The sequence below is a fragment of the Varroa destructor genome, unplaced genomic scaffold (genome assembly GCF_002443255.2).
Source record: "Varroa destructor unplaced genomic scaffold, Vdes_3.0 BEIS01000003.1, whole genome shotgun sequence".
NCBI lineage: Eukaryota > Metazoa > Arthropoda > Arachnida > Mesostigmata > Varroidae > Varroa > Varroa destructor.
Window position 1 is genome coordinate 18,239,662 of NW_019211456.1, and position 24,108 is coordinate 18,263,769.

Sequence of the window (24,108 nt, forward strand, 5' to 3'; positions counted from 1 at the left end):
GTCTTGATTTCATCTAGAGTCAAGTGTTATCCTACCTGTCTAGGTAACGGTTTCAAAATAAACAAATCTAAACCGTAGATGCAAGGTCGCACTGTTTAGAACGTTTTGTTGTAAGGCATTTGTAGCGGTGAGCTGATGATATTCCACATATATGTCTTATCGCTTTCGTCGCAAAATGAGCTACACTTTTTTACGGACCATCATTACACAAACCAGCAAGTTGGTCTTCTTAATGCTTAAAAACGTATAGCTAAGATATCGTTTCGCCATCAAAGTTCATTCATGTGGCTTTACTCGCAAACGCGCCATTTAAGCATATAATTTCTTTAAAATACGTTTCATCGTCACATTTGTTTCCACAAAATTGTTTCGATGTATCCTCAAGGGGCAATATCCTCACATTATTTCTACAATATTATATAATCATAAAATGATAATTTATTTCGCACCTTATTTTTAATTAATGGGATTAATAACAATTTGTGGGCACTTCATTGGTAACTGTTCTGTTTCACCGCTAATATAACATTGTATATATGGTGATCATCCGACATACTATAAGTGAGTTATCAGTTATATTGTACTTGGGGCATGATTGTTCCAAATACTGGACAGAGAAATGCCGCTCGCCCGTATCAGCTCGTTTACGTAACTATTATCGTGTGCTTAATTATATGCGTTGTTTTTTATAAATAAGCAAACCTCTTTTCCATTATAGCATTCTATCCAAATAAACAAATTTAACTATGTTAGACACGTCCAATGCATATCCTGTACACCTATTAAATACGCATACCACTTCTACCTGTCACGGAAACTTTTTTCGGTATATTATATACGAGAGCTGCGTTTGTTTTAAAATAGGCGCGCAGATGTGCCTATTATACTCGTTGGAATAATGATAAGGGAGACCCGTGCACGCGATCTACTCCGATATAGGCGGATCGAAACTTGCGATTGTGGCGCCGTCTGACGATCATCGTCGCTGCTGCTCGGAATCGACAAGTCGCGAAAGAGTTTAGTGCAGGAAAGGGACGAGATTTCTGCAGCATAGCAGGGCCTTTATTTACTGTTAGGCTTCCATTTGTTGGAGAAACAGCTTTATCTGTAATCTATCTGTTCTACACCTGCTTGATGATACTGAGAACGACAACAAGCGCACTTCAGTCCTTCTTGCTACTGATAATTTTGCCTGCCGCATGATACTTTCAGTAATCGAGCGAAAGAAATCAAGTCAAGTGAAATAAAGAAGTTGTTATCCTTATGCTTTACATATTCTTTGCAACCTGTTAACTTACTACTGGCGGCGAGTAACCATATTGATTGACTCTCTCGTTTGAATATGTAGTCGATCCGGAAAGGATAGTTAAAGTAGGAACGATAAAAAATTTACCGCCGTAATTTATGTGCTACTATACATCTGGATATACGAAGTTTCACGTTGTTGCAAGACGTTGCCATACGGCAGTTGAGCCGTAAAAATGTCGAGTTTTACCTTGAACTACAGCCGCACCGATTCCAACTTATGTGCGGTTAATCGCTGACCCCTAGCTTTTAAGGGTGAAGTCACCGAACAAAGTGGACAGCTTGAGGCTTCAAGTACAACCAAGAAGTAGAGAATGACTTTGTGCTCGCGTTGCAGCTGCAGTTACAACGATGAACATACCAAGGCAACCGTGGAAAGTTGGTAGAACTCGTGCGCATGGTTCTTGTTTATGCTATGTATAATGTGTACATTTCAGTGATATGTACTGGTTACAAAAAGAGTTACTTTATCTATCATTTATCGCGGAAGGAAGTGTTTTTTTTATAAAAAGAGTAGTAACCACCGTTGTGAAGGGTAAGCCAACTAGATTAATTGAACCTGTAAGCTCGTGAGCCTCCCAAATCATCTTTCAGTCGTCAAAATGGTGAACGGGGCATCGACCCCAGTCACGTCCTTGACTGGTCGCAAGGGAGCACAAAAGGCTATATATTACTTGTCTACTGCATAACGCTAAATGGCAAACGACACTAAACGCATACTAAGGCAGAACTTCCCAAAAGACGTATGTTAGTAATCGACCCAGAGAGAGCAAACGAATCAGGCTTGTTGGCTAAAGTGCTGTTAGGAAACATGACAAGGTTTGTAGAAGTTGTCCTCCTGAAGAAGAATTTTATTATCATTTTTATAACGTATTACGTGTGGTTTGTCTAGCTATATAAAATTTTCTATATGATTTGTGAGGTACTGTGTGAGTAAGAACCCATCGTATATACCCGTCGAAATTGAGTCAGTAAACATATTCTTCGAGTGCACTCGAATCTAATGGAAATAGGTCTCAACGAACATTTAATTATTATTACAAGATGAAAATATGCTTCTGATGTTATATATATACTCATATATATAGATTCGAGAAATATTACTATTCTATTTCTTACGATTTATTCTAAGCGTCTATTGGTTATTATCTGCTGCGCGTAAATAAAACTGGTATCCTATTCATGCTTGCCGTCGCTTTTCAAAAATCCTCGGCAGACACAAATTGTATTATAATCCTGTTCACGGTATGCGTGCTTTACGTCAGATGTCCACCCAATAGGCTGTGTTACGTCGTGAGACGGTCCATTGGCGACAACTATTACATAAAAAAACTGCTCAACCTGTTGCGCTGCCTCGAATGAAAGCAAATTATTTTGAGTTTTCATTTATCATCATATAACAATATTTCCTCTAAACTGCGTACATACGGATTTTATGTACATCCAGTTAATCAGTAACAGCTGTTTCATAGTAATTTACTACTTCAAGTCTGGTTTCAGTACTGTGCTCAAATCTTTCTGTGTCTGTAAACAATCAATGAATTGCTTCTCGTAGAGACGTTCTACTATCATTTTTTCTTGTAAATTTGAATTCTTTATATAAAAGGTAACTAGCGATTGTGCCTAAAGTTCGTATCCCAGAAGTTTGCAGAGACCTGTCAGATTTGACTGGGCAGCACCGATATATCTGACACAACATGTGTTCGTATTGGATAGATTTGCCTAACGAATACGTATCACTATTTTTATGTTTGTGCTCGGAAAAAGTACAAGTGCCTACAAGTTGAAACATAAACATCTGTCACATACGTAGTTGGAGTCTGAGATATGGTATACAGATATTTATCTTCTCGGGCTGATCGAAATATGGCGTGCCATTACTAACCCACAGATTGCGTATTTGGTGAAGAATATAGTTCCTTCTTTTTTGTCCGAGTAAACGGCACACGCTATTGAGGTATAAGTCGCGATTCGACAAGAAAGTCTGCATCGCGATCAGGGGCTCATATCTGTCAAGACCAGTTTGTTGTCCGCTTTACAGTGAAGCTAGCTTTGAATGATAGCTTCCTACTGGACAAGACTGACAGAATAATAACTATCCCAAAGATGGCAACATCTGATCGATTATATCCCACACCTTTCTCTAGACATGCGTCACATTTCAACGGCCTAGACGCAGCTTTAGATGGCGTTACAAATGAGCTGCGGACATCAGGCCTTGATGCCATAAGTGAGAAGTCTGATCACGCAAAAGCGAAACACTTGTACAATTTTAAAATTTTCTAAAAAATAAAATGTTCATGCCAGAAAAAATTCAAACCATCATGTTTTTACACAAAGCTGAAACCTTTAAAGTGCAAAAAGTTCTGTCCGTGATGCGAAGGAATCAAATAATAACGAATAAATGCATTGCCAATTGAAGACGGTCATATGTTGATTAACCGAATAAACAAACATTACGAAAACGCGCATTATCTAGAATTTATGAAGGATTTACTTCAGCACTCAAACGCGAGACGTAAACAAATGTAAATTACTTTCTGAAAACAGCTAAAAACTAACAAGAATATGTGCTTCTGCCTAATATCTATTGATTTAGTACACGCTTCCATTAACAAGTATCAAATGATAATTAAATCGAGTTACAATAAGTAAATGTTAATACGGATTATAGGTAGTCGAACGAAACGAAACGAACGAACAAAAAACATTGTATTGGTGCGTCACGGTAATAAAAACCTAAAACATATTTACTTGTCTAACGATCCCCGAGGTACATGTAAATCGACGTCATACCCAACGTCAGCGTTAATGCGATGGGCACCACAAGTGAGGCATATGCTAACCCATTTTCGATTTTCTGGCCAAGACAATAAATACAGTCGATATTTTTATCAGAATTATCTATCGCAGTCGTTTCGTCTCAATTTTTAATCGCTCGAAGTCACTTGGTGGGCTAACGTCACTATCTTGAACAACAGGTCAAGTAGCCCCCTTACTTTGACTGACAAAAAGATCTTGTTACCCTCTGGTTCTCAATATGCCCTGTATTGCATGATATAGAAATTTGTTTTGATCCTAAAGTGAACGTACAAAATCGTCCTGTAAGCTTCAAACCTAATTGGACTAAGCACAATTTCAATACCGCCCATACCTCCGAATGTCTTTCCTAGCAATGGGCCACTATATGACGTTTCGTGTTAAATGTCAGCCTTTTAATGCGAGCTTATTTCCAAGTAAAGCCAACAGCGCCTAGTCAGAACGATAAACGCCATATCAGAGATATACAGCCAGCTCTGATTGCCGGTGGTCTCGTTTATGATAGCACTAGATATATGGTACGTGCCGCTTTATTTACTACGACCAAGTCGTACAAGAACTGTAGCCTTCACGGAATTACACAGCTACATTGGAGTTTCGTATAGCAACTACGTTCGTTTCTCTTTCCGAGTTTCAGTCAGACCTTGGTTATCGTATAAGCAACGTTCGTAGCACTTTTCGATTGAATCGACTAATTCTAACAGCTGTTGACTCTGTTTCCGAACCGTTGGTAGTAAAGATGAACCATCGATCGAACTTTAATAGTTGAACGAGGGTCAAGTCGACCTTGCGATTTGACAGTATAGAACATATCGAAACCAAGAACAGACCCTACTGTCACATAGTCAAAAAGACAACTATCATAAGCGATAACAGATGAAATGCATGCTAATGAACGTGACCTATTAGCATTGCGCAGTTTCGCATATGTGTTTGCCCCATTTTTCATTTTCTTGTAGTCAGGAGCTCCTAATCGCTTATAGTATGTCTGTAGTATTGTGTAAGAATTTTGGCGCTAAATCTTTTAACGAGTGTGAGTTTCTAGAACGTTTATGACACGACTGATGATGGAACTCAACTCGCTACACACGTTTAAAGTACCTTCTTCATTATTATATTACATCGACAACAATACACATTGTCCCTTCTCCTAAAACTCAGTTGAAACTCTTTGCAGCCAGTTCAGCTTGAAATCTGCGCCTGCAAAATGTAGAAAAAGTACGAAGTTGTTTGCCTCATTAGTCGTAGGTGGTGCTAGATCACAAACATAATTTTTATTAAATGCAGAGTTGTTTACCAAATAGTCACGCGAAAATGCAGCTATTACCCTTGACATACGTTTGCTCTCCGGCCTATAAAATAACCTCGTATGTAAGGTCCTCGTTGATTGAAAGTTCATGAAGATCTTACATTATAGTTTGCATAAGCCTCACCCCAGCATTGCAATATGATTTTGTTCCCTACATATAGCACCGTTTTAAATTCTGGCTATAGCTTGACATCCCTCAAACCAGATGCATAATGATAATTTATGTTTGTAAAGAAATAATAAGACTCGACTTATAGAAAAGCCGTGTTATTTCTAGCTGATCTCTAATATTGAATGTACGCTCAAAGCGTTCTTTTTCGTCAAGATCCTTCGTATCCTGCCTTTAGATCGCTTATCTGTTTACATATGCGTATTATTCTCACATTTCTACTCTTTTTTCACCATCCTGGGCTCCTTTATAGGCAAACAAAGTATTTAAGCGATTTACAGCAATGTAGTTTTTTTCTTAGCTCTTTTTTAGCCTCTCCTAAATATAAACCTGGACTTGGAAATAAGTTATCAAGTTCTCAGCGTACGTATTATGCTTAGCAAAATCCCGAACAAGAGTGCCCTTTAATTGTTTCCTCGAAGCATTATGTAAAGAAGGTCGACAAACAAGTTGGTAGTACATCTGTCAAGGAAGAAAGCTCACTTTAACGCTCACCCAACGAAAACGTCGACCTTTTCACGTTGGTATTGATTTACTAACGTTTATCAATCTTTGAACTCAACGTTCGACGTAAATATAATTATAAATCATAAGCGCGCTATTTTTATAATTGTCTGTCGGACCTAACTTAGCCTGAAGCTTCGCGCTACGTACATCCCTGAACGGCACAGGATGCTATGGAAGTATTACTTACTTTTTTTAGGATTATTTCACATTAGTTAAATTGCACTTTAAGACGTGGCCTAGTCCCTGTTCACATTTACGTAGCGTCAAATATTGTTTCAATCAGGTGGTGTAGTGAGCAAGCTAAAATCTACCGCATATGTCATATTGGGGTCTATATTTTTCGGTACCTATCTTCGACTAGTGAACACAGTAATGACAAGTAGCTTATTCATTCATAATGTTTTCTACAGGCATGAAGAGAAGGATTATATCTCTCTACTATGGAATGTCTATTTTCTCCCGTGTTTAGATAGGAACCCAGGAGCAGAGCTTTCAGTAGAAAAAGTATTCTGATCTGTCGTATATTTTCCTTACTTTAACTGCTAATTAAAATTTTAATTGCTGATTAAAATGCAAGAATGACAAATGTTTTATCATACTTGAACTTTGTAATATTTCTCGCGTTCTATCTAGTCTGACTCTATCGATCAGTTGAGTGGAACAGAGTGTCCATGCTTATAAATATCAGTCGGCTGCAATGACTCAATGGTTGGACTCTACTTCCATAAGTGTATGCGTGCACTGATTGATACTGACAGGCGCGTTTTTACGGGTATATTGTGCTGATTAAATTTCGTATGCCAGCTGGGGGAATTACAAAGATCTTTACTGCCTTGCATGGCCCTTTGGTCTAGATTCGGTTTATTCTTTTTCTAAAAGGGTCTGTTGAATTCGACTGACTATCGGATATGTAGAGCGTCTATTAACTGAGCATTTGCAAGAAAATAATTTAGAGCATCTGGCAGCCATTCTACGGCTCTACGAATTATTTTAAGTGAAAATATTCTTCTTCTATAAAAGGCTTCATTGTATTACGAACGCTACGAAAAGATAACTCGTAACGTTGACGTTCTCGGCCAAACGATAATGATCGCCATATTCTAATCTTTAAAGCGTACTCATTCCGCTTTGGGTGCTTTCGGTGCTAATGCAATAATATGACGCCTAGGTAATGAATATAGGAGAGTCTAATGGCACACCAGATCAAATCGACGAAATCAATGGTACAGTACTATCATTACTACCGAAAAACCGGAGTTATACTAAGCTATCGTTTCTCTTGTTATTCCTTAGGTGGCTCTAGAGATATAGAGGAACACGTCGGAGGTTGCCCATTGATATATTATTATTACTATTTATTGGATATCGGGTTTAAACTAACTGTGCCGAATATAACGTAGTGATTCGTACAACGAAACGCATCGTATATTTATTAACCAACAAATTCGTTAGAAGCTGAAATCCGCTAAATCATGGAGTGGAAATTCAAATAGTTATGAGCAAATGACATGCATAACTAGATAACTATCGAAAGCATTTAATTACTAATTTTTAACAGATTTTATTTCTATTTATTTAATTTAAAGCAGGTTTTATTTAAACAACACTTATAAAAATTCAATTAATTTCAACTGTCTTAATAATTTAACTTAATACATTTTGTACTCGCTAGATAAGCAAAATAGATGATACGATGTCCACTTTTTGCAGAAATAATTTTGCAGTTGATTCCAAGCATATTCATTAGACCAACAATGCGACTCCTATTCAACATGCAACATCAAATGAGAACAAATGCTTATTATATCCCTAGAAAAACGTCATTACGTTAAGTATGTTTTTAAGTTATGATTTAGTTAACATGAATTAGCTTTCACATTTAGATATCGGACAAGTAGGAGAAGATAAATAGCGAATAAAAATGAGCGAATTTCTTCTCGAAACGAATCCGTCTGATAATAAAATAAACCCACTTTCCGTAAAAGACCTTTTAAATAAATACCTGTATTCCATCTACACTATTCGACTCCACTGGCGTATCAGAGTGGCTGAAGGGAGCATTTTTTGCATCTAGATGGAAATGACTCATGGGTGTATACCTAAAGATCAAACTTGCACCGATCAAGCACCAAGGTAGATTGAGCGATATAATATTTGTCACTCGATGTTGAGCTATAAACGTGGGCCGACTGCTGATTTGCCCTGTCATGTATACATTTGGCGTAGTCACGTGAATTAAGAAGAAATGACTATACCTAACTATAACATGAAGTATAACGTATGGCGGTGATTCGAAGTGGGCGCTCCAGCATGTGGAAATGTCACTAAAAAGCTTGCACAAGACTTGAGGTATTATTGTAAAGTGCAGACAAACAGTTTAGACACAAAATACCCAGAAGCTTCCATTACGTAAAGTGCACTACGAAATAAATTGGCAGTCTGGCCAGACAGGACATTCGGGACATTGGAATGGTAATATTGCGACGATATCGTTTATAGTAAGCGCACTTAATAGAAGTAATATTGACCAGTTAAAATTAACTTCAGGACGCTCAACTAGATGCCTTCTTCTCATTACTAAATGAATCGAACAAAAATATTTAAAAAAGAAAAATAAGCATACTGAGAAACGAATAACAGTTTAGAGGATTGTGCAAAGCAATCAGCCCCACGATATATGTATTCTAATTCGGTTCACAGGACAGCTGTGTCGCATTTACTATATTACTAGGTAATGTTTTGCAGTAACATGGTTTAAAACGGTCGAGTACTTAGTAATCAGAAAACTAGTTGCATTTTTAGCCATTATTGCCACTATTAACCGGTACGTCTTGAGGCTTTTTTCGCCGAAGTGCACACTTTTAAATGCTTCATTGAGAAAACGTTAAGGAGAAAAAGTCCTAAACGTCCATCAGTTTACCAATTTTTGCGGCGTGGAAACACCGTTAGTATAACGCGTCGTGTATTGGGATCAACGAAGCTAAAGTCGACCGCTGTGGCCTGAGGTAATCTTGGCCAAGCTCATTTGCAATTTACTTTGGACAGATATCATTGGAGAGGGTGTCTGTGCACCCTTTAAGTGGAGTGTACTTTTCACTTTAATTACAATGTAGCTAAGTTTATTAAGCTATTATGGGTCGATTATGGGAGACTTTTGAATATACTATCTTTTCATTCGTTAGGAGATATTCCTTAAAAATACTATCATTCACCCCGTAGCTCCTTTCTTCAAGAAGAGTAATTTTGTATATCAGTTATCGTCACACTGATTGGCATGTAGCCCTGTATATACATATACTCACGTGCACAGACTCACACACAAAGGTACTAAATATCGAATAATAAGGAATCGCTGATATTACTCTATAGCTAACAACAATTATGTAGACCGATTAGCCGAACTGCAATTACCTTAAATGTGAGGTTGGAAACCTTAAACATTTGATAAATTTCATCGAACAGGCCAGCCAGGAAGCCATTCACAATGCTTGTGCCATAATGAAGCATTATTGGGTAGACGTTTTCGAATATTTTTGTCCACGAATGAGAATATTCCAGAAGATACGAGTGCTTAGTTTTATGAAGAAGCAACTTCACCAAGCTCTAGAGCTATTTGATTCATCAGTAACAACAGCTGCATAGGGCCAATCAGTAAATCACTCAAGACGACCAAATTTTTCGAGGATGTTCGAATTATGTAGCGTCTAGCTTACATAGTCGATAAGCATTGAGCTGAAAATCCTGGAACGAATTATATTGCGGTCGGTACGGCGAGATCCTGCCGGGCAAAAGAACAGCTCAGTATGTGGCTAATTCGTTGTATTTATAACAACACAATCATGAGTGATGCGTCCGGTTAAGTACTTACCGCTTTTCGACGCTGTCCACGTTGAATAACCGGCGTCCTTGGCAATGGCAATGGGAAGGTATCCTCAGAGTCAATTAGTGTTTCGATCGTTATGCGAACGTTAGAAACCGTCGGCATCGGTGATATGTAGATCTGAGTGGAAATAACAACGACAGCATACCGCTCGTAGGCCTCGAATTCGGACTCTAATCAAAGAGGGTTCCTTTGTAAGTCAGTCCGATCTATGCGGCCAATATAAAAGGCTCAAATTAGGCAACAGTGAGACCTGTGGCCAAAATTAAATCCATTATTCTTTTAGCTTACTCACTAATTAAAACTGACTAAGTGTTAAGCTCATAATTTCGATTTAGACCGTTTAATTCATCGTTTGCTATTTATTTGGCAAACAACTGTAAAGTGTTAATTACGGTGTTTCAGCGAAACCAATGTGAGGTCTGTTCATTCCGTCACCGCAGTGTGTGTATGTAATATGTTGTCTATAAGCTGCCTAGACCGCAATACTATGCAGAAACTTTAGCATTCAACGAAATGTCTGCCCTTCTTTATTAGATCAGACCCGAAGCAATACGAATGTATCGAACCACTGTCGAAGGCACACCTAGCATTTACGTTTGACTAACGTTAAGATCGTTATTTTATACTGCTGCTTTCATTGATCTCCTAGAAAGATCATTTCATTGAACTTGGTAGTCTAATATCAGTCCCACTTTTCAGGACACAGTGATACCACGACCTGTGAGCTGCTTACCGTACCGTATTGAAACTAACGTTAGAGTGAATTGCCTCAAATTCTAAGAGACCGTTTACTTCTGAGCCAAATTCTAGCCAGAATTCTACAAATAACTTATTATGCTAAGTTAATGCCTCTATCAGGAACAACCTGATATTACTTGAAAACTGACAAATGCGATCTTACATTCGTTCTTGTTTCGACTTGTTTATTTGTATTTAGACATTTCTATGTCCACTGTTATTGGACGCCGGCATCCATCTAAAATAAGGATGGCCCGATATGGGGATCGATTTATTGCGGACTTCTAGCAGCCTGTACTGCGTAGCCTTGAAGACTTACCGTGTGCGTGGGATACACGATAAGGTAGTCAAAAATGAAGTTAGATGTTTGGCTGCCTCTACCTGATCCCTGGTTTTTTGCAACTACTTCAGCAGTAATGTCTGCTTCGTCTCGAATAACAACAGTCGTTATAGCCGTGATGGCTGCAGTGCGAACTATCGATCGTTAGCACTATGTCCGAGCCAATTTCTCTTACTGCGCTGACGGCAATGGCGGGGGCAAGATAAAAGTAATCGGGAGTGCGTCATGCACTGTTGGCTACGTGGTGTTGTTCTCTTGGCTTTATTTATCCGTTTTCTCACATAGGATTTTGCAAATTGTGGAAGCGGTGATACAGATAGACACTTCTCCTATGTAGGATGTTAGGCACGAACGAGACACATGCGTGCTAGGTCACGGCCTGATTTTGGTGATCCCATTAAGTGCAGGCCCCGTTGAACTGAGAAATAGCAAATTGTATGTACCTTTATTTATCAATATGTTGAAATGGCATCATTGAAGACTGTTCAGATTGAGGACCTTGGCTTATATAAAGGGTTTTCGAAGTTAGCACGCGACTGAGTCCTTTGACTATTTGAAATGCACATGTCTGTCCGCACTGGACATCTTGCCATTTTCATGTATGATCACTAAGTATTACAACATAATGAGTATCTTCGTTGAATAGCATACTAATAAAATAAATATAATAAACAAAACAACGCTAGATCTGCCTTGTTAAAGTACTCATAGTGTGCAGAGCATTTGGTGACATTAAACGGTTGAACAAATCAAACTGTCCAGGCGGGAATACGTGTATTCAGAATCGTAGAACGGCGCGGTCGGCAAATCAACTGAGTCTAGTGCGATTACACTGTACCTTGAAGTGCCGAAGTCTTGCCGTAATGTTGCCATAGGAATATAAGGATGTTGCTAGGAGCAATGGTACGCGCGATACGGGATAAATCCCTGTTGCAAGTGCAAGCGGATGTTCATACCAGGTAAGCAAAACCAAGGATAGAAAATACCACCACTCAGAAACCAGCCAAATTTGCATCAATACCGTGTTATTCATTAATATTCACAATAGATATAGACAAGATAGATATAGAATCAAACTAAATTATTAGCATCGAGTCTGTAATCCCTTATTACCACTGAAAGTGCTAGCTGTAAAAAATACACATTTGCTACTCAATCCTGCTTCGACATTACGCAGAAGTATTAACTCGGCAAACAATTTTTATCTTATTTTTTCTTTTGGATTCTAATTACCGTTTGTGGTTGGTAAAGTCTATGCTCAGACAGGCTCCCATCTTCGTGGCGTCGTGCGTAAATCATACACTCTCTGTTGAGATGGGCTAGTCCTGAAATGTGAGGAAAGCTAAAAACGCCAAAGCGATATAGTACTCTAGGTCCACTAAAAGTGCGGGTTCGAATAATACAGAGGGTATCAGTTTGTGCACCAGAAATGATGGGCACAATCTGAAATGTTAAATAGACCGAGGTCGACAAAAGAAGGGGAGAGATGTTTTTTAGGCCAAGAAAAATTCTAGCAAACCCAAGCTGGAAGCACATGTATGAAGAACACTTAGCCAGCATTCTCGTATCAGCGCTTTGAAAATTTTAACAGCCATCTGCTCTAGGACGACTTCGGCCTAAGGTTTTGTCCAAACCAAAGTTCTTGTTCCAGTAAAACTGATATGATCGGCCTATCTCAATCAGATCCTTTTTTTTTTTTTAATTTTCCTTGTTATGTCGCATTTCCGTCAGACCTTAACAAAAGGAAAAACATCCATCAAGACTATTTCGCAAACACAGCCTATAACTAAACTGTAATAGGGTCTTGGATCTACGAAACTGGTTTTTACGTTTTCAACTTATTCGGCCAATATGTCGGCACTGGCTAGAGTTTAAATACACTGACATGGATGGGCCCTCAGAGATTATCAAGGCATCATTTGCAGCTTTTAGTCTGCGAACTTGCATATTTGTTGAGCTCTATCCGCTACAGTAACTGCAAAAAGGCGATTGAATAATAGGCAGTTCCTAGTAAACGACCAAATATACTCCACGACTAGGAAGCCATAAGTGGATGTTAATGTTTAACAGAAAAGTATAGTTACTTCTCATGTCAGTCATGGCATCGTATCAACCATAATATTGAAAGATATTACGCCCACATCTACTACAATCTAACAAAAATATCTTTTTTCACGATCAATTTTTTCGTATTGTAAGGTCTTTCGTTACAATTTGAACTAGTGCAGATCGTGAGATAATTTCGAATGATTTTTTTAACTAAGTCCAAAGTTACCATCTACGTCCAGTAGTTAAAAATGCCAATACTCGAATTTCAATCATATTGAAAATTAAAACGTGGCAGCAACACGTCGCGTATAGACAACATGTATGATAATAAAGCAATATTTTAACCTATACATTCTAGTATATAGAGGTACATTGCAATTATATACAAACACTACTGATAAATTTGGTGATAACAGCGCCTTACGGTAAACTTAACTTATTATTTCAAGTGGTGCATGATATGTACGCTAGACGCTGGTCAAACTTATTTTTATATTTAACATAGTTTTTACCAGTTATGTATTGTTTTGTCGTCGACCCTCATTCACTTACATACTGGATGGATCCTTAGTGTCACGTATACCTGGGCCAAGAATTAACGCAGCAGTCACAGCTACAAGTTCTTCTGACTCGGCTCCTTCTTTTAAACTATCAACTTTGTGGCGAAAGCCATGTATGACGAGCCAGGTAGCTATGACACGTCGATTTTTTGTGACAATCTTTCCAGCTGCTATTAACCATTGCTGGCACTATAGAGAATTAAGAATGAATGTCCGCCATCTTTCTTTCCCGTTTTTTTATAGTTTACTCAATGGATTGCTTAGTGTCTTGTGCATTTTCGATTAAGACTGCCATCATCGTCGCAAGCTACACCGGTCTGTCATTTGTGATTGTACCCGCTTCTTTTGAAGAACGCGAGATTGTGTCCGTAAATCCTTTCATATTTCAACAGATGCGGTCGCTTTGTTTTAATCGGACGAAAGTGTTTTGTAATGCCGATCGTCGTTGATCTTCGCTTCCGGTAATCCATAGCACTCCAACCTCTTCTGTGAAGGAAATTTATCGTCGCATGACCAAATAGGAAAGCAACCCGTTTTTTTCCTGATTCTCGTTCTATGCTGATGGTTTTACTGGATATTTTTTGCCCCTTGGTATTATGATTATTATGCTTTTATTTCAACATCTAGGATCTTTATCTCGTTGAAGCTACACGTTAAATATGTAAGCTCAAGGAAGGATTATCACCATGACCCCTGAAGAGTTCACTAGGTCTACTCACCTTTCTTGCGAACGTGTACAGTAGATGTCTTAACTAATTTTCTACGACAACTGAGTTGCCAGACGTGAGAATGCTTTGGAGGTGAGCTCTTGTGACCTCGAATGAATGACGCAGCTGGCTTTAGATGGCCATGAACGGCTTACTTATGCATCAGAAGTGGGTGCTGTTTTTTATTAACTGCTTTTCTCCACCCGAGCATAACTTTTTTGGTTTCTCTCAGCGTTCTCCTATAGAGACACTGCACCATCACAATCTTTGTTTTTTTCTTTTTTGTTTAGTTATACCGCACCTATAAGCTCCAATTGCATCTTTTTTGTTTTGCTATCGAGGTTAGAATGTTTGGCATTTTCACCTCCCTAATGGCAGTTATACAGACATTTAAAAGGGCTCCTACGGTACACGTTTAGTGTACTGATACATTTCGACAGAAAAAATGATTTTAAAATTTCGCGCATCTTTTGCAAATCCAAAAAAGATAACAATGGAGCGTTTGCTTTAGGCTTAGGTATAGCACATTAGAATATGTCCTTCTGTCCGGAGACAATCGTCGACACCCGCGTCGTTGTCTTATCCCGCTTTGCTTTTATTCATGCGCTTTGTGAAGATATATGAAAGACTGATTTTTCAAGTGGTCCTGCACATGTGATAGTGTATCGGTCGGTAGTTACTAACAAACTACGCTGAAACTTTTACAAAAACAAGTTTCTCTGTTCTCGAGGTTATAAGCATGAGCGTTATACGTTTTAGGAACAATGAATCTACATTTGTTGTACACCTTCGGAAGACAAAATAATTTGGCTTTCAGGGTTAATTTGTGTCTGTTCCGCATTCAAAGGACGAGTGTACATTGCTACGCTATTCAAAAGTTAGCCTTCGGTAACCACACATGTTTTATCACAATAGCTTCAGTATGGTTAACTTTCGATTATTTTTACCTGTCACACCTCCTGTTGCCCTACCAATTTGATTAATTCGATTTGCTGGGTGCCGCCTCCGCGCTAATTTATTTGCTCAGTTCGTATTCAGGAATCGCTAATATCGCCTTTATAAGTAAGCACTGTCCTTTATTTCTGCAAATTTGGTGGCAAAAAAGTATTTTGTTGCCTACAAAAGGGTATGCTTTACAGGCCACCGCATTAGCATAGGCGTCACGAATATTAACAAATTCCATATTAGACAACAAGTAGATTTATTTTTTTTTGTGTATTTGCACATCACATTGTTTCTTCCTATTTCTTGTGAATCACTACGATCAAAAAGTAAGATTCGGAATATTTCCTTCCCTTCGTAAGCACAAACTTAGCTACTTGTTTGGGCGAGTTCTCTTTTTTAAATTCCGTGGAGTACGAGTAAGTATTGGGTTTCAAGCCAAAACTTTAAAGTCGACTGCTACCTGCAAATCAAGAGGGCATTGTATGGACGGCATTACAATAGTAGCTATAATAATACTTGTTGCTATTATAGCAACAAGTTGGTCAATAAATTAACCTATACCCTAACTGAAACAAAGGCATATCTTCTGGCAGACTTGGTTTACCTAATGTTGCTACTTCACCTATACTAATTAACTAGGTGAGCAACTGAATTAAAAGGATATATCAAATTCGTGTTTGAATTGTGTCAAGCGAGCCAACACTTACAAAGCAAAATATTATTCTATATATTCTTACTAGTCAAATATGAGCAAATGAAGCTGGTTTGACCTAGAAACATTTTTTCTCATTTTTTGCCCAAAAGCTCTAGGCCGCCTGTGCATCCGCGGACAGATACCCTTGATTCTTCGCTACTGCCGGCAGAAGGGACTGCTTCAGTACTGCGTACATACTTTCACCCATTGCCGACAGAAACTTCGATTCCATCCAGAGTCATAGACAGACCCAGTCAAACAATTGGAATACCGCCCCGTGATACGAGCACCAGTGGCGAAAACCACGCGGAAAATTCACAGTCCCCACAGGTCGCCCTTTTACATACGCTACCGCCTCGCGTGGCCACTCCGCTACCACCTAACGATTGGACAACGGCGCCTTTTGAGCCTTCGTTGATGCCCGATATTCCTGACACAATGCAGGAAGAATGGTATAAGGACAAAGCCCGTATCGTCGAAGTGGATCCCGACATACAGAGCAGCATTCAGGTACGTAGTGACGACTATGAATAAGATTGTCTTTGGCGTAAGGTTCGTATCCTACAGCTCAAACGTGAGTTATTTGATAAGGTTACTGCAAAATACTGGCTACTCGGCGGCGCTTCTAATTGTTTTGGCATTATCTGTTCTCAACTAAAGAGGTTATTACGTCATTTCTTTAAGACGAATTTCAAAATGGCCGTTAACGTTCCATTGTTTTATTAATCATTACAGGAAATTGAGGATTTGACAAAAGATCTGCAACTGGATATGGATGACAACGACGGTGCGTTTAGGATGCTTCGAGACCGAAATGCCGGCACTCAGCCTACAGGGAATTTTCGCAGTAATAAGACCTTTGGCGATAGACTATTTAGCACGACAGGATTTGAACCACGGCGGTATTCACAAACAACCAGGTTCGGACTATTTACATTACAGTTTTTTTTTCAAACTCGTTTCATGTCGCAATTGCAAAATTTCCGGCTTTGGCCACGAAATTAAAAAATGGAAATAGAACATACAGGCCGTAAGCGTAGATTTACAATAGAAAATATGTGATCTTACAGTTCCAACAGTAGCTCTTATTTAAATGTGTTTATTATTTTTACAGTAGCAGCTGCACTTGTGAGCACAAAAATCGACGAGCTATTATAAGTGATCGGAAGGTAGTTTTTGGCTAAAAATCCAAACTAAAAGGTCATAGATTCATTGGTAAACTGCTTGGAAGCGGAATTACATGTATCACTCTCATATTGTATGTACTATATATATATGTATATATTAGTACATATAACTCCGTTTACGAGCAATTTATTAATGTATCTATGAGTTTCTTATTTGTTTGGCATTAAACAATAAATGGCCTGGGTTTTTAACTGAAAATTGCCTTCGATTTTCGTACTCATTTCAACATGACTATAATAGAAAATAGTGTTGGTTTTGACGCTCACAATTACACTGTTCAATATATATAACGTAGTCGTGAAAGTAGTAAATACAGTAAATATTAAGCCAGAGCGCGTACATATTTCCATATCAATATCTTATCCATGGTTGATGTATGTGACAGCAGTGCGAGACGCGCAAGAATACAAAATCTACTGCAAACAGTTCAATTTATTCGCATTTTTCGTCTCCCACAAGAAACGTTAAGTCTTTGGTTGCTGTTTATGATTCGCTTATATCTACACCACATCGATATATAATCGAACACTTTATTTAGATTTGTTCGCTTTCATCTGAATACTGGTTGTCGTCATGTTTGTATTTTTTTATAGTCGTGAGCGTGTTCCTCCGATCATGCTTCAGCGGCGAGCATCTGTACCTCGAATCAACGTTTCCCGTGCCACGTGTCGCAAGCCGACGTCTCAACCCCGAAAGACATTGGCAAATCTCTTGCCTCCAAGTACAACATATGTATTCAGAGTGGGAGGCAACGGGGTTCATATGAAGTCTTCGAAAACGGTCTTAGAAAAGTTAAGGCAAGTGGAAAGAGTATTTTCCTTTTTTAAATCATCGGTGATGAATTCAGTAACATTCTGAAAGACCTAAGGTTGTTCAAATCGGGTTGATTTCCTCAGAGAGAGTATAAGCAGTCTCATATAACCAATGGCTGTATAAACGCTCCGGGAAAAGGTAGCTGCGCCATTGCATGCTAAGCGATCATTTTTTGACATTATGAATCATAAAACTCACGGGAGAAAATTGTAAAGCTACATTTCACATACATAACAGTAAGCGAAAGAGTATGTTTGGAAGATCGCATGCGCCTAAAACCTTCCATGACAGTAAAAAACCTAAACCAAATATGTCTCTATAAGGAAATTTCGTTTACGCAACTATAAGACGATATATTGAACAGATGCCCCTCTGATTCGAACGTTTGTGATTACCCATATCACTCAATACTTTCGAATTGTGCAAAATAAACTATTTATTGCATGCATATACGTACATGAAATACTTGCCATAATAACGCAAACCTCATTAATATAATGATAATTTTATTGCGGTTGGCTAGAAAATCAACCAGACACATTCTTGGATCATTTGAGCAATAATTCTATCAATAATAGAGCAAAAACTATCGTCAACGCTTATATAGTACATTTTATATTCTTAAACGCATATCATACACCGTTTTTTTGTAGGCTTAGCAAAACATTTAAGCTTAAACAGTTGCCGCTAAACAGAGATCCAATTCATTTGATATGATTACAATGGCCTACAAATATGACTCGACTCATTATTATATTTTTATGCCTATATATATACGTCTTTATAGGTGTACTGAAAACGTGATCTATAGACTAGTTTTTATTCTATTCGTTTATTTTACGAGTTGAATGTTTCGAGATCAGCGCCCTCTTACCAGTTGAGGCTGAAACATAGATTCAACACCTGAATGCTTGATTACTGTCTGGCAAAGTGCTGAGATCAGGATACACTGAGAGGCAAGACGCAATTACAGACCAACCAGGTCGGTAAAGAGTCGACTTAATTTACAACCTATAATTGACTCTAACTTGTTCGTTCTTTTCAGCTCGGTTTAACACTCGTAACATAATGAAACTCTTCAATTTTCTTTGCTTTTAAGAAAATTTTTTTGTGATTTGCGTACCTAACGGTCTAGCTCGCCTTCAGTATAGTAGAATGTTATACAACGTATCGAGAAATTACTACGCACTTTAAGTTGAAAACTATCGAAACGTTTAACTGGTTTAGTTGCAAGTATTTATCTGGGCTTTTTTTTTTTCTCAATATCATAATTATCACAAATAATGAGGTGGCGTTTCTAATAATTTAGGCTAAGTATAGCACACCATTCTCTTCATGTACTAGATTGCCTGTGAATTAACTCAACTATTAAGCGACCTATGTTTATTGGTATCTACTAATCTCTGTCTGGTTATCGTGCACCTTTCAGATTAAACAGAGCTCCCATTTTGCTAAACAATCTGATGCGCTCAACAGAAAACTACACGGCTCGTTTCGATCAAAGCAGAAGACACGGTCGGACAGATCCTGCCCAAGACGATCTCGATATCGACAAGTTTGTTAGAGCCAACAATCAACAGGCAGGTGGTGCATTTCCGATAAACCATTAATATAAAAATAAAAAACGAACTAAATAGAATAAGTGAAATCAAACTTAAACACTAGGATTACCAACGCAATAAGTGAAATCAAACTTAAACACTAGGATTGCCAACGAAACAGTAGTGTCTTACAGGACACTACTCCTTTCGCCTGAGTTAGTTTCAATACGTTTTTATTTATTTATTTTTTCGTACCACACTTTTTCCTTACGCTTTTCTATATCGTTGACACAAAACACTGTGTATTTTTCATCGTACAACTTGCTAACTACGATTGTAAACAACGCAAGGTGTAACTCGCAAAATGCACATTGTTTTTAAGGTTTATTAGACTGCAATTGATAAACGACTATCACACGAGCGGATTAAGGCATTAAGATGTCAATTGTATTCTAAACGTAGAATGAATAAGATTCGTTTGAACAGTATCTTGCTTTACCTACATTATAAACGTAATTCGTAGGACTGCTATATATTTGGCAAATCCTAGTCTCTAAACTTCACTAGAATTGGCGCATCGCCCATATCTACTCGATTTGAAGCTTCATTTGAAGTATTCTACACTTGGATTATCGTATACCCTGGTAGCACTACGGTAGAGAATAAGAGCATTTCATGCATATATATATGCATACGTGTGTGCAAACAGCGGAGGCTATGCAGATTATCGAAGTCAATCCAAATTGATCTAAGCATGTACTTTCGTCCATCGAGTTCACATTGGCCGCAGTCCACGGTGTACTAAGATTTGATATGTATTTTACCTGTGGTGATTATGTTTTTGTATCATAAGTGATTTCGGTATCAGGTCACTTCGGTATGCACTTAGGTATTCATATTACGTAAGAACATGTGAGCACATCTATACATACATTCGCCCTGTTTTCTATTAACTGTCTTGTTCTTTAGGGATCAGCAGGAAGCAGTGGATCCCGCTTTTCACTGTTGTCTACCCCAGAAAATCAATCGGAAAGTCCTAATTTAAGAGGTTTTATGACCGCAGTAACTTCATCATCGTTATCGTCAACCACGAGTAAATCATCGGCGAGCAAGCCAGTTAATAGGTAAGCGGTTAATGTAAGATGAAACAAGCAACTGCGACATTCGTGCGCCCGGCTTTTTCACGCACACAAATTGACAAAATGACAAAAATTTGCTTCTTGATAAAGTTTAAGGCTTCCTCAATTTTACAGCCGTTTATTTTGCGAATCGTGAGAAGGTCTAGTAAATAGTTGAACTGTTCCACTGCCCTGGTTATAACTCGCCTGCAGTTCTAATAATACATCTTTTAAACCTACTGATATGGTTATGAATAGCAGTGATTGCTGCTAATTTCAATTACATCGACTTATTATAACTGCGTACATCCATTGTTTTCATAGTCAGATCTTTAGCAACCACGATTCCGATAAAACTTGACATCTTACCATTCATACTAAACAAAAAATAACCGTATTTGGTATCGAATGATGGCACCATCCAGCAAAAAAGAGAATGCAGAAAAATGTTTTTCTTCATTTTTCAAGTAACCCTATAGTGGTGGAATAAACTGTTCAAGTGTAAAATACTTCTATGTATAGTTGATTTCAAACTCCCTCTCAACTAATGATGACTAGCATTGTGAGCTAAGAGAGCATTCGATACTGCGTAGGTAAAGGCGAATGCATCCCCGTGATACTTCAGTCAGTAGCGTATTTGCGTGCGAGTCTTTGCGATAAGTGCTCTAGGTACGAACCCGAGCACAGACACGCTTCGTTTTGCGTCTCACCGGATGTGAAACTCGAAATTTTGAAAGACGACTGCAAACAACGAAGCCTCACATTTGAAAACCAACCTCTTTATATTTCGAGTTTTACACTCGGCATTAGGCTATTATTCTATAAGGAGGTTGGTTCCCAGCGCGAAGCGAAGTCTGTCTAAACTCGGGTTCGTATCCCTAAGATTCGCATGCAAATACCTTACCCATTAAGCTATCAGCGGGACTTTTGAAAACCAATCTAATAACCTTCAACAGACTCTGTGGATCTGTGACAGAAAGCTGCTGGTGAATAAAGACGAGGCTACCAGACTAGCTATAAAAAAAGTAAAAACCTATTTGTCATGAAATAGGAAAATCTGCTTATCTTTCAGGGATTTTGGCCCAGCATACGATGATGCGGACGAGTTAATTTTGAAAGATATTGAGCAAGAATATCTATAAGCATATCACTCTGTGTACATACATAACTTTCTCACTAATAGTATCGAATATATCATGTAAATAAAACAAAAATGTGTCCATGTAAAAGTTCTGGATGTTTTTAGTTTTGGAATATCACTTGCTGTGCGTTACATTAGACCTCGACGTCGAAGAAATGGTTTCAGATTTTAGAGAAATTTTAACTTTGTTTTTTTAATTTTTTAGACAGCATTGAAAAAATTACTAGTGAAGGTCACTCTATGGAGTCTTACCCGGGGCTCTATATATATATATATTATAAATTTGTGCGACCTAAATAAAAAAATTAAATACAATAAGTATGACAATATTAAAATAAAAGAGTACATTCTCACGTATACGCTATGGGTCTTAGAAGTTCGTTTAGAGATCAGCAAGGCTTCGTTCAAACCTCGTAATATATGCCACAACACCCGTGTATTATCCACCGATTCAATAGTTTAGTATCATTCTCTCAAGCCACTACAATGATACTTACATTCTAGAATCGATTTCTCAGTTCTTACCGAGATTTGCAGCAGACGCCTCCAAACTTACGCAGGCACTCACTGCTTAGCTGTACAAACTCATAGTATCGGCTATCTAAGCGCAGGTGAATTTGTCTTTAAATATCATCGAGTAGGTTAATTAGACGTGCTAACAACTCTCCGATATTAGAAGGATCGCTTTCATCGATATTGGCTTTCGGATAACGAAGTCTCCGGATCTGCTCATATTCAACGAAGCGGTAGGTGGATTGACCATTGACTTATTGGCTGCCGATATACCGTAAACTGCTAATATGCAGTTCCTAGTTTTCAACTGATGTTTTGATCGGATTAATAAATCGTAGTTTTCCATAGCCTCAAATGCCAACATCGACGCCAAGTTGTATCTTATACATCCCCTCGTGGACGAACTTGCAGCCATCATCGTGTCCTCACTAAACTCATTACTTCTGCGACCAGAAAACTGTATCGTTGTCGACGTGTGCAACGAATGTTTAGTTAGCGGTCATCAGACATTCACGTAAATGTGATAGCGCAAGAAACAACTATAGCGAACTGCCGAACACTTCAGGCAAAAGCCACGTAATTTTAAACATAGTGTAGTCCGATCGCGACTGGATCCACAGTATATACTTCTGCTATGCAGTGTTTAATGGTGGTACCGAGGTCCGTGAAGGATGCAAAGTATAGGAACAACGACTCAACAAGTATTTCACCATGGAGGGGGTTACTAGAGTGGCACGACGTTATCCTTAATATCCAGCTTAATAAAAGCGTGAAACGAACAAGCGCTCTAGCGACGTGTGCCCTATTTCAGAGACATATGTGAAAGGCCGGACGTGAAAAAACCTAGCATCAAATAACAAACTTCCAGGGGGAAAAGAAGTCACGACAAAAACTAGTTTTTATAAGGAAATCGTCAAGAAGAGTTGTCTACAAATATTTAACGGGTCTACTTGTTGATCGATTGGCAATACTCGTTCTAACAAAGAAGCCCATGAAACAGACAGGGATTCATAGTGCAAGGAACAACGTTGACGGTGTACACCACCCTCCTATTCCGTCCCAAGCGAATGCTTATCAATAAAAAAAAGTTTATACGAATATACATTGTGACGTTCATTTTCATTTCGTCTTCGGGTAAACAGTCACAGACGTTAGTGTTACTGAACTTTTAAAAGACTTAACTAAAAAAGCTTTTACAAAAATGTGTCGCAATTGGTAGGGTAGGATTTGACATACGTCAATAAAGTCTAAATAAACTCGTCACCACTTACATCGAAGAGGCTTCGAATTCTAATTCCATTAACGACGTTTTAGTGGTTGTCTCGTACAATGTTCGCCTGCTGTGAGGTAGACTCACAGTCTGGGACTTAGCAACCCCAAATAGGGTAAAAGCGGATTTTTAGGATCAGACATTTTCAAATATAATCGCCCTGCCGGTACTTCCTCGTTTAGAGGATAACCATAGGTACGATTTAGAATGATTATATATCAATTTACTTGCGATTTATTAGAAATTGTGTGGAGAAAATAGCAGCAGTTGATCCTAGTTAGATCCTAATTTGTATACAAGTATGAGCATCCGTTAGATAAGGAAGGCATCATTGTTAAATACTGTTCACAGCTTCAAACTTTCACCCGCCAAGTAAGACATGTATGTGTAGGTAATGTGGATTGAGATATGCTGAGTAACAGCAGCAATGACTGTTTTGCCTCATTGAAGACTCTCACGAACATTTTCAAATGTTTTTATTAATCATATTTTTTGTAG

The 24,108-nt window shown here is 38.3% G+C and overlaps 1 protein-coding gene across 10 annotated transcripts; it reads left to right on the top strand.

Annotated features, from left to right (window-relative positions):
• Positions 1-83: 83 nt before the first annotated feature.
• LOC111247929 (uncharacterized) lies at positions 84-23,442 on the top strand. Of its 10 annotated transcripts, none has more exons than XR_015323261.1 (8): positions 84-2,124; positions 16,137-16,536; positions 16,762-16,946; positions 17,808-18,011; positions 19,457-19,607; positions 20,538-20,692; positions 21,759-22,573; positions 22,689-23,442. XR_015323261.1 is itself a non-coding variant. In XM_022799482.2 (8 exons), exons 2-8 carry the CDS (start codon positions 11,957-11,959, stop codon positions 21,826-21,828), a joined length of 1,239 nt encoding a protein of 412 aa, XP_022655217.1. In that variant the 5' UTR covers positions 84-2,124; positions 11,834-11,956; the 3' UTR covers positions 21,829-23,442. The 10 variants fall into 10 exon arrangements, 7 of the variants coding, with proteins under 7 accessions (XP_022655217.1, XP_086839034.1, XP_022655216.1 ...); XM_022799482.2 differs by adding an exon at positions 11,834-12,030 and having other exon boundaries at positions 21,759-23,442; XM_086982908.1 differs by adding an exon at positions 11,834-12,030 and having other exon boundaries at positions 84-1,683; positions 21,759-23,442.
• Positions 23,443-24,108: the final 666 nt, after the last annotated feature.

What these genes read in the sequence shown, in the direction of transcription:
- LOC111247929 (XM_022799482.2), top strand. Translation starts at nt 11,957, where the DNA reads ATGTTGCTAGGAGCAATGGTACGCGCGATACGGGATAAATCCCTGTTG. An exon ending in ACATACAGAGCAGCATTCAG is followed by an intron (nt 16,537 to 16,761) that starts GTACGTAGTGAC and finishes TAATCATTACAG; the next exon opens with GAAATTGAGGATTTGACAAA. An exon ending in CGGTATTCACAAACAACCAG is followed by an intron (nt 16,947 to 17,807) that starts GTTCGGACTATT and finishes ATTTTTTTATAG; the next exon opens with TCGTGAGCGTGTTCCTCCGA.